The sequence below is a fragment of the Phascolarctos cinereus genome, unplaced genomic scaffold, assembly GCF_003287225.1.
Source record: "Phascolarctos cinereus isolate Bilbo 61053 unplaced genomic scaffold, phaCin_HiC Scaffold_1;HRSCAF=81, whole genome shotgun sequence".
Classification (NCBI taxonomy): Eukaryota; Metazoa; Chordata; class Mammalia; order Diprotodontia; family Phascolarctidae; genus Phascolarctos; species Phascolarctos cinereus.
In genome coordinates this window covers 123,266,871-123,278,987 of record NW_027555514.1, presented here as the reverse complement: position 1 = coordinate 123,278,987, position 12,117 = coordinate 123,266,871, and the positions used below count along the sequence as shown (strand labels likewise).

Sequence of the window (12,117 nt, the reverse complement as noted above, 5' to 3'; positions counted from 1 at the left end):
TGACTAGATTGCCCTATTTGTCTATTATGTTATGTTTTATTATATTATTGCTCAAGTACAGGTTGGATCAGATAGCCCCATTTGGTCTCTTTGAAGTTTTCGATTATAAGATTTTGTGAATTTGGACTTTAAAGGATGGGTATGATTTCAGCAGATGGAGAGAGGATAAAAGGGCATTCAGTCATAAGGCAATGGTATTGCACAAAGACATGGAGGCAAGAGAGCATTGGATATCTATAATGGATGGCAGATAGTCTAGTTTGGCCGAAGTATGAAGTACGTGGTGGTGATGTGAGAAATGTCATTATCCTGGAAAGGTAGGATGATGCCAGAGACTGGAAGACTTTGAGTGCCAACCTAAACTATCTGACATTTAGAGTTAGGCAAAAATAAAACGAAGCTAATTTGTAAAGCAGTGATATTCCTGCTGCTAAAAGTATTCATTCATCAATATTATTGAAGGCATTATTTATTTATTTAGCTTTTGGAAGAAAGTTGAGCTAAATGACTTCTAAGGTTCTATGTCTTTATAATTCTGATTCCTAAACACTTCATCCCAAGTAGAAGTAAGATACTAGGCTTTGATTTGCCAATTTGGAGAATGTTCCCACTAAAGAAATTTATCTCAACTTGTTATAGAAGTAACAAAGTAGTATTGATTTTTCACCAATAAAATATACCATATAAATGCAGTGTTTCAAGAGAGATAATTAAAGACCAACAATAAAATTTTGTCTAAGTGCTGTACATTTGGGAGAGCAACAACCTTAATTAAAGGCACACTGAGTCACAATTACAGTCAATGCACTTATTGGTATGGTTAACATTTACAACAACCCTTCAGGAATCTCTAATTGTGTCAGTGTTGCTACTTCCGTTCCAAATAGAGATTGGAATTCCTCCACATCTTCAAATATGGCCAAAAAGTTAATTGCCCTGTGGCCATTTCTGTGATGACATTCTCTAAAGTTTGCAGTTCGGAACTTTTAATGAACCACACAGTACGTGGATGACTGTACCAATGTTTACTCTCTGCTGGCATAATTCCAAGATCCCATTTCACTTCTGTGCATGGAATGAAGTCTTAGAATAGGACTTCAGTATTGCCACAAATGTCTAGGGAAATAATACTGTCAATATTATTTTACTATGCATATTTCATTGTTAATTAAGTTAACAAACTTACTTTTTGAACAAAGTAATTCACATAGAACTTTAAGGTTCCACAGAGCTTTAGAACAACAGCCTTGTGGAGTAGCTAGTGCAAGTAGTATTATCCTCATTTTACAGACTGAGGACATGGAAATGAAAGTATTTGAACCTGGATTTGAACTTAGGTCACCATGCTCCAAGTCCAATGCTCTACAATACTCTCAATACAATGCACCTGTTCACGTGTGTTTGTATATATTGGTCAAATTGGAATCTAATCCCTTTGTTAAACTTAGAATCTTACTGCCATCAGGGCAACTCTTTCTCAGTTTTATGATCAATCCACCTATTTCAAAGCTATCAGAAACAGTAAAACAGCAAGATTTATAAATTATTTGACATGCAGATGCCCAATACCATAAGCCTGGGTGACAAAAATATACCTCGATTCATTTTTGAATTTAGTTTTTCTGGAACACATAAGTTTGGCTTCATAATAAGGGATCCACTTTATGAGAGCACAAAGCATTGTGGGACATTTTATTGACTTCCAGGCAGAAACCCGCTGTCAGTCACTCAGGTGATTTTGAGAGACAACAGAATCCAGGCTTAGGCATTCAGGATCCCCATATATGTTTAGGCTAAACTCAGAATTCTTTATTAGGTGATTCTAGTTAAATTTTTATGAGTCATTTTTAGAACCTCAATCTAGGTACCACATTGATACTCTAAACGAGATTTTGTCAAACACAGACCTTAAGTCCTCTGGCCTGAACCAGTTTAAAGTATAATTGGAAAATATTTAACAAAATACACAAAAATGGAACATAGATAATGTTCATCTGTGGTACTTAAGTCGATATGCATTCACCCTGTGGGAATCCTTATACATGGTTTAGTGACTTCCATTCCTATTTGAGTTTGACACCACTGCTGTAAATGCTTCCTGAGGAAAACTTAATGCCTAATTCTGACATAAACACATTGATTTATAACGATAGTATGTCCACAAGTAAATAGTTTACTTGACATCTCATGGTCTGGTGAGTTAATTACTACTTTACTTGCTGTCAGATGAACTACAGAATCATGAAGACATGAAAATAAATTTATGTATTATTAAAGAATACTCTCAGTGAATAAAAACGGATACCATCTTTCCTCACTTAGAAACTGTGGTGTTCATTAATTGAATTATTTCTTCATTTGAAGGGAAGTCAACAATTAAGTTACCTTCTCTAAAATTTATTAAGTCAAGGCCTCACTATGATAGTAGTTTATAAACATGAGGGCATTAACTAAAACCACATAGTAAATAAATAATTTGCAGCAAAGTATATGGATATAGTATTGATTTTTGCTGTCTTTCTCTTGTTTTGTAGATTTTTTAAAAAAGTTTGAATTTTCTGATTACTTTTTTGTAGGAGGAAGATGATGAGAAAGAGATGGAACCAGGAACTGCAGTAAGTCCAAGTACAGCTAGTGCCACAAGCCAGATAAAGAGAAAGGAACCTGAAGTCACTACTACATCAAACTACAAGAGAGAACAATTGAGGACAAAACCCGATGAGGATAAAACCAATGAGTATCTTACAGAAGGGAGGGAATTCTCTGAAGAGGGGGATGTCCATAATGTCGTCTTTTACAGTACTTACCAACCAGTAACTGAATTATCAGCCCAAGAGAAAGATATTTCTTGGATTTCTCAAAATATTACTGATATTATAGAAACAACTTCATCTTCTTCAAATGATGGTTCTGAAACTACTATTCACTTCTCACACATTAGTTCCTCCGAAACTTCAGATTCTTCACGTATTTCAATAGCTGAATCCCAAGAAACGTCAACTGATAGTCGCGAAGAAGATAGTTTATTAACCAACTTTCAATTTGAATCAGGGGGCGATGATTCTTCAGGCTCTGTTCCTGCAACTTCAGCTGGGCCATTTGTATCAGAGAACATATCTCATGGATATGTCATTTCCTACGATGTCCTTTTACCAGGGTATACAAAAAATACTTCTAAAGATTCAAATTCATCAGATTCTGAAGAGTCCCTGAAGAGTCCTTCTGTTGATGGAAATGTATGGTTCAATAATATGACAGATTTAACAGCTAGTCCTGATGCTACATCAGATGATAAGAAATTATCTCAAACTAGTTCTACTGATACAGTCAACAAGGAATCAGCAGCAGCTACAGCGGCATCTTCCATTGGCCCACTGGTGTCCCAGGATACTTCAGTTGTGGATCTAGCAATGCCTCCTTATTCTACCTTTGCTTACTTCCCTACTGAGGTAACCCCTCATTCTTTCTCTCCAACCTCTGGACACAGCGAATCTACTTCTGCGGCCAGTGAGTTACTCTCTCAGACAACTCAACCGGGATACAATGGTGAGATACCTCTCCAACCTTCCTACAGTAGTGAAGTGTTTCCTCTAGTCACCCCTTTGTTGTCTGACAATCAGATGCTCGACACTACTCTCCCTGCTGCTTCAGGTAGTGATCTGACCTTGCATGCTACACCTGTATTTCCCAGTGTTGGTGTGTCATTTGAATCCGCTTTGTCTTCCTATGATGACGTACCTTTGCTTCCATATTCCTCTGCTTCCTTCAGTAGTGAAGTGCTTCACCATCTGTATACAGTCTCTCAGATCTTTCCACAAGTTACTCCAGCTGTTGCCAGTGATAAAGCGTCCCTGCATGCTTCTTCACCAATGGCTGAGGTTGTTGATTCATTATTACCACCCAGTCTTGATAAATATTCTGATGTGATGCCACATCAGACTGTTCAAGCTACTTCAGAGACATCTATACTTGCTAATGAGTTGGGTACCCTTAATAAAACGCATATGCTTTCTCAAGTTGAACCATCCAGCAGTGACTTAAAGATGCATGTACTTTCTACGGTATCTGAACTTGCTTATGCTTTGCCTGATAGAGGCTCCCTCCAGACTTTTCCTGTTTCCTATGACGCTACAGTAGCTGTGCATGATTCCGTTCACCAGGGTTCCTTATATAGCAGCCATAGCAAAGTACTGATGCTTAAGCCTTCTGTTATAGCCCAAAGTGAATCTTTCCAGGAGCCTACAAAGGTTCTTTCTAATGATATGGATTGGTCTGGAGCATACTCTGGTGGTAGCGAGTTCCTTTTGCCTGACACAGATGGCTTGACAGCACTTAACATTTCTTCACCTGTTTCTGTAGATGAATTTACATATACAACATCTGTGTTTAGTGATGTTAATAAGCTGCTTCGTAAAAGTGATGGAGATGAGACAGTACAGCAGATTTCCTCTTTTAATGAAATGGCTTACCATTCTGAAAGTACAGTGATGCCCGAACTTCCTGCATCTAGTGACAATGTAATTAAACTAAATGTATCTTTACAGGAAACCTCAGTTCCTGTTTCTAATACAGAGGGAGGCCTTCCAGTGTCTTTTGCTCTTCCCACTCCTAAGGGTTTTGGTCCTGAAATTAGTCAACCTTTGCATGCTACATCTCCAGCTTTTGGCGACTCTCTGCTTATGTTTAGTGCAATCTCAGAGCAAGCTTTCCCTCCCGCTGCTGCTGCTGCTGCTGATGCTTCTAGTGAAATGTTGTCTCCAACACAGCCATTGTTTTTTGAGGCCTCCTCTTCCTTAAGCAATGAAGCCTTACTGCAAACTTCCTTTCAGTCCTCTGATGTTGGCACTCTGCTTAAAACTGTCCCAGCTGTGCCTAGTGATCCAATATTGATTGAAACCTCCATGGTTGACAAAAATTGTTCTTCAATATTGCATCCAGTGGCATCTGATTCTGCTTCAAGTAAAAAGGCGCAGCATTCTACCTCTGTACCAGTTGCTGATATGTTATCACCTACCTCTAGCCTACCCACTGCTTCGCTTCAAGGTTTAACCATTTCTTATGCGAATGAGGACTATGTCACAGCCATTTTACTTAAAAGTGAAATATCACAGCAAGTTGAGCCTTCATTGTCTAGTAATGGTGATTGGCTCCAATCTACTAATGTGGGGATTACCAGTGCATTTCCTCCCATAGCTGTACCTGCGGTTGCGACTCCCAGTTTCTCCACTGATATGCTGCCAGATACTCATATAAGCAAGCATATTTATTCTGATGAATTTCCTAACTATAACACAATTAGTTCTCTTATTAATGATATTTTGGCTCCTGTAACACTGGTTGCTTCTGATACACATAAATATATTGATCACGTTGCTCTTCTTTTGCCAAGTGCACATATTTCTGTTACAGCTGCCTCTTCCACCATTGAAGGCACTGAAACTTTAAGTGGGTTATTCGTTCCCTCCCAAACAACTCCTGGGTTAACCCTGAGTACCAGGTTTAGGGCTAATTTTGTAGTTGGCGGTGGCCATGGTAATGAAGATGAGGATGATAGTGATGAAATTGATGATTATGATGATGATGGTATATCTGTAAAAAATTGTATCTCATGTATATCATATAGAGAATCTCAGGAAAAGATAGTAGATGATTCAGATGCTCAAGTAAACAATTTTGTGGATCAGAGTAACCTAATCCCATATTTGCCATCGGAGAAATCTGAAGAAGAAATGAAAACAATAGGTTCAGTCTCAGATAGTCAGCTAAGCTCTGGCATGGAAAGAAGTCATGAACAGCCCACATCGATAAACATGCTACCCCCAAAATACAGTGATGCAACAACAGTGAGAAATTCTATTCAGACTGGCTATACCCACTTTCCTGATACCTCAGAATCTAAGTCTTTGACTATTTTTACAAGTGATGAAGAGAGTGGCTCTGGTCAAAGTACCTCAGATAGTTTTAATGATAATGAGACATCAACAGATTTCAGTTTTCCTGATCTGAATGAGAGAGACGCTGAAGGGACCCTGCAAGCAGGTGACTCAGAATTAACCCCTGGATCACCACAGTCATCAGCACCATCTGTTACTAATGGTCAATCAGTGTTCAACGTTTCTGAGGCAGGTTAGTTGTGGATCAAGCTCAGAGCTGTAAACTCATATAGTATTTAGCTGTGTTATTTTCCTTCCACTGACAGAGGAGAGATAGCATATAACATGTGAGCATATGTTACAGAAAGAATGATTATCTGTGATGTATTTGGGGGACAAACTATAAATCAAGAACAAGAGACAGAGGTTTCAAAGTAACACTTGTCATTCCATTGTTTTTGTTATCTAACATTCTGTAGTTTTCAGAATATGATCTTTGTATTTCAAAAGAATAGTCAAGGGTTTTTTGTCCTCTTCATTTTGCCTGAAATAGCTTAAATTATTTTATTTCAAGCAATCCTTTCCCAGTATTTCATACTCTATGAGATAAGCTGGCCATTGTGCAATACGATTTGAAATAATGTCAACTAATTAACTATATCAGGTCTCATTATGATGGTGCATCTTAGCATAGAGGTGACCCAGGTTTCCTGAAGGATATGCTGGTGGAACACAAAGTCGTGTAGGTCCTACCAAGCTGGAATGGCTTCAGGCATGGGGCCAGACTGTGGGTCTGTCTCTGAGGACCAGCTTCCCCCAATTTGGAGAGGTTTACACCAGAAAGTTCCATACCAGTTGGTTAAGCAGAGTACAACACCGTCTACTAAGGAACAGCTATCAAGCTGTGTCAATAGAGTCAAAAATTGAAGTATTCAAGTAAGTTTGTAGAGATTGCATATTTCAGAATTTTTAAAATAGTGTTTTTTGTTATCATTCTTGGTTTTTAAAAAAATTCCATCCTAGAACTCTTCAGGTCTAAAATACCTTGGTCAGCTAAATTCTTTAGATGTTCTTTTTTTTTTTTTTTGGTGAGGCAATCAGGGTTAAGTGACTTGCCCAGAGTCACACAGCTAGTGAGTATCACGTGTCTGAGGCTGTGTTTGAATTCAGGACCTCCTGACTCCAGGGCCGGTGCTCTGTACATTGCACCACCTAGCTGCCCTGGTCAGCTAAATTCTTAAAAGTATGTTGTAAGACCTTCCCCTCAGCCCCTCCAAAAATGATGACACAATTCTTTTGAGCAGCCACAAGACAATCAGAAATTTCTGAAAATTAACAACAAGTGACTTCTTTGGAATAAATTTTAGTGAGCTGTAAAAATAACTCACAATGAATAAAAAGCATGTTAGAGTTTGAGGATTTTTAGTTCTCTTTGGTTGATTATCTCGCTGTTGCCTTAAGATGGCAGTATCAGGCAACAAAATAATGCACCATTCACTTCTAACTAGTGTTCAAGAAGGACTTCATGTATCAATTATTGATATGCATCATAATCATATGAAAAGATAAAAGACAATGGATCTGCAAAATTAATGCTTTTTAACTTTTTAATGAAAATTGTTTTGCTAGTTAGATGTTTTTAAAACAGCTTTTTTAAAAGCATACATAATACCCACTTTTCTTAAGAGTTATAAAATAGGTTCATTATACGCATAAGGAGACAAGTTAATTACACCAAAGGAATCATGTTATTTATAGTTTGCTTTAATTAAATTTAAGGGAACGTTATTTGTAATTAACGGTGAAAAGATTTGAAATCTTGACAGTACTTCAGAAGATAACTGTTTAACATGTTGCTTGACTTACTAATAGCTCCTGTTTATAACCCAGCACCTAGATGTCAACCTCATTAAAGAATTTTCCTCTATGTTATTTTTTCTTACTAAATTATGTTGCATATTTTCTTTTAGTGCAAAAGCGGCAATTAAAAGTGGGTACATTTTAGTCATGAGGTTTCTCTGCAATCAAACTTTGTCTATTTAATATTACATTTAAACTTCAACCCTTAAAACTCTGACACGAAACTTATAATGAATTCATAGTTGAGGCATCATGGTGCATTCATTAGGGCTAACATATATGGAGTGCTATCTAGCTAAGATTTTTGTAGTGGTTGCTTTAATGGATTTTTCAATTAGATTGTTCCAGAATTTCTAACTCTGTAATGTTGTCAGAACTTTAACAGAAGATGAACTTTAGAGGAGAATTTCAGGAATCCATCTATTTCCTGGTTTTCCCAGATTGTTATTCATCATTAATATATTTTCATTACAGGTGAATCTAGTACATCTCTGGATCAATTGCAATCTAGTTTCCCATTCTTAAATGTATTTTCTGAAACCAAACAACTTGCTGATAAAAATTTTATATTGATTTCATGTACATCCATTAATGAGAAGAAATTTGGGACATCATTTCTATTATCAGAAGCTAATACTCATTAAATAGAATAGACATTAAGAGACTGAGAGAAGTCCTTTTTTTTTTGTAAAATTTATCATATGGTTACAGGTGGAATTGAATTCCATGTCTATGATGCACCTAGCCTACAGTGCCTTATACAAAGTAGGTTCTTACACCTTACATTAGCTTTGGTATTTCATGTGTTCCCAACAGGAGTTTTTCAGAGATGTAATGTTCTATTCTAATCACATCTAAGATATTTCCTCTTAACAAGATACTAAATTTGACCATGGCTAGAAATTATATTTTGAAAGTAAGAAATCTACAATTACCATACCCAGTACTCCAATTTTATCACCAAATTTGTATTTTTATTTTCAAAAACTACTTCAAATATCAGAATTTATCATTTATTATCCAATTACCTATTAACAAATTTCCCATTTCATTGGCCAAATAACATGTAGAAATCAGATAAGCTAAATTTACTTTGTATGAACAGCTATTACATTTAGCAGGGAAAAAAATCTGTTGGTAGTTAAGTATCATGCTGATTGACTAAGAGTTTCATATCTCAACTAGTTGCATTGTTTTATATATATATATATATTATATATATATATAATATATATATATTATATATATATATATATAATTATCCTGTTGTATATATTTTCTTTTTTTACATATTATTTATTTTTTTAAATCAATTAATTTGTTTTTAGTTTTCAACAATCACTTCCATATCTTTTGAGTTTTAAATTTCCTCCCCCTCCCTCTCTATCTGCTTCCCCAAGACTGCATACAAGTAGGCTCTACAATGCAAATCAATTCCTTCTTTTTAGAGCTTTTCCAAGTGTACATACCAGGTCAGGGTGCTCCCTAATGTTATAGCAGTGTAATCCATTATCTTTGAGGAAGTGATTCTAATGAAGGGTTTAATGGATTCTTAAACTTCTTGCTACTAAGGGCCATGTGAAATATAAGGCAAGAACTGTTAATAGCCTGATTGCATTCTACAGTTTGGGAACTAACTATAACAGCTGTGAAGAATTTTTTTTTCCTAGTTAACAGTGATAATACAGGTGAGAATATAGTTTTGTGTGTAAATTCCAGTCACAAAAGAAGTGTCATTTTTTTCAGGCCTTTAAATTAATCTGAAGAATGGATTCATCCATTCTCATTGTTCAGTATTTTTTAAATTGAAATGAGCTCCAAGAACTATGTGATTCTTCAATTCACATGTAGTACTTTGATTTTCGAGAAAGGAAAGATAGAGAAGAAACTCGAAATAAAAATTTTAAATAACCTATAAGTCAAAGTCAAGAAGACAATTTTAAATAAAGTGAAGCAGTCAGTTGAAGTAACTGTGTGGCATTAGAATGTTTTAGTTGCAAAGAAAGAAATAATTACATCTAAATAATTTTAAGAATGTCAAGATATTTAATGATGATCTAATGAAATCCATTTGCCGCTTTTGCTAAATTTACTTTAGTGATGGGTAGTTTTCTTACTTTAAATCTCAAATTGCCTCTTAAAAATATACAAACTCTGTAGTTCCTAAGAAGGTGATGTGCCATTTACTGTTGGAGTGCCATGTTTCTTCTGTTCAAGTAGTCTATTTTACTTACTGTCTTTGTTTTCCAAAAATGTATTTCTAAGCATATTCATCTAATGTGATATTATAGAGTCAAAACACACAAGGTAAGTAGCAACATATAATTTACAATTCAGTAGTTCAGTAATTCTGTGAAGTTTCCTTGTGCTTAAATATAAACTATCTCAATTTTCTCTGACTGCAGAAGCAAGTAATAGTAGCCATGAATCTCGTATTGGTCTAGCTGAGGGTTTGGAATCAGAGAAGAAGACAGTTATACCTCTTGTGATCGTATCAGCCCTGACTTTTATCTGTCTAGTGGTTCTAGTGGGTATTCTCATCTATTGGAGGTAAGTTTGATTTTTCAGACTGCACATAGGTCAGATCTTGTCCTGATTAGTGAAATAGTGATTGTTATTATGGCATGCTCCATAAGCAGATATGAAAGGCTTTTTAAAGTAGATTTTCTCAGAACTTTAATTATTTCTTGAAGTAGTCATGAACAAGCTGCCATCTTGTGTACATAAAGATTTAATGAGGGGGATGATTGATTTCCATAATTAAGGCAAGAAAATAAAGGTAAAATTAAAGAGCTTTGGTTCTGGTTGTTTTAGATAAATTATTTTGACAATTATAATTTCAGGTTGACAAGTAACAAACAAGAATGTCATTGTTGAATTTAATCTCAATTGGATGGGTTTTTTTTTTACCAACCATGTCTTTTAAGTACATTCTTTGGAAAAATTAATAGAAATAGTAATGTGTGCTTATTTAACTATAATCCCTTGCTTTGCATGAGTTTTATCCTATACCTATTAAACTACTAAATTACATATCAGCTCATAGAGAAAAAAAGTATTAGTTTGCTAATTGCTAATTTAGCTACTTTAGCTAATTGCTAAAATTAAAGTGGAAGGACAACACTGAATTCAGAAGTAAAGTCTAGGGATAACTTGGTTTGGGTGTATTTTTTTTCTTTATGGAATGTCTTAAAAAGGAAAGATGGCAAACTCCATTATACCCTATTATAATTCTTAAGGATAAATCATATTTTAGACTTTGTATTCTATAAAGACAGATACAGATGGCATAGCTCTGGGCAAACTGAGAAATATGACATGACCAATAATGTAGATGTGTGTCTATATATCTAAGTGTATAGTAAAACAAGGCTTTATATAGAATTTTACTATAGCTAGACTCAGAAAGATGGTCATAATTCCCTGACTAATAAGTTAAAACATTTTACTCTGAAGATTTGTAGTTAAGTCATTCCTCTTACCATTATTTTTCTATAGCTTTATATTGTGACAGACATCCATTTCTTAGATGTTTTTCCAAAATTGTTAATCTCAATTTAATTCATCAGATATTTATTAAATACCTTCAACATGTATGGAACTATTAAGGATACAAAAGACATGCTCTCTGGCCTCAAGGTGCATACTTAATAAATTCCTGATTGATATATGAAATATAGAGAGATACAAGAAAATACATTATTAAACATTAAAGTGTGTACCATAGGCAGTAAGTGATGTAGCAAGTTAAAGAAAGGAGAGATCATTTGTATTCACAGAAATCAGGAGGTTTTCAAGGAAAATGTAGAGAATTTGAGTCCAGAAAATTTAATGGGTAAGTAGGGTCAGGATAAGCAAAGAGAAGGTAAGGCAACATACCAGTCAGTAGAATCGTGGAGATAGAGATGAATGGGGTATACTCTTGAGACAGTGAAGCCTGAAGCATATTGTTCATGTACTGAGTATTTGGTTAGGTGAGAGCATCATTAAAGGTAAGTCTTATTTTATGCTTATTTTAAAGAGTGGAATATAAAATTCAAGTAGTAGCAAAATTCTCTCATCATCCTATACGTGTATGACTTTTAATCTTTGCCCATATTAACATGATACATTGTCTTACCCCTCCACTTCAAACATTTACATAGCATGTAATGAAATACAATTACAGGGACTTTGTTTTCGTGTTATCCAAATAATTTCATGAACTTATGACTTCTGCAGATCAGAATTATAGAATCTCAGTTTTGTCAAGGAGCCTCAGATACTATCAAAATCAGCCTCAAGTCCACATGTGACCCTCTAGGTCCTCAAGTGCAGCCTTTTGACTGAATCTAAACGGCAAACTTGGATTTGGTCAAAGGGCTGCACTTGAGGACCTAGAAGG

General features: G+C 35.4%; 1 protein-coding gene across 1 annotated transcript in view; it reads left to right on the top strand.

The window, feature by feature from the left end:
* PTPRZ1 (protein tyrosine phosphatase receptor type Z1) overlaps nt 1–12,117 on the top strand; it is a 243,978-nt gene that overhangs the window by 173,501 nt on the left and 58,360 nt on the right. Inside the window, 2 exon segments of the mRNA XM_020966360.2 lie at nt 2,577–6,126; nt 10,139–10,283. Coding sequence (XP_020822019.2) covers nt 2,577–6,126; nt 10,139–10,283 — 3,695 coding nt within the window.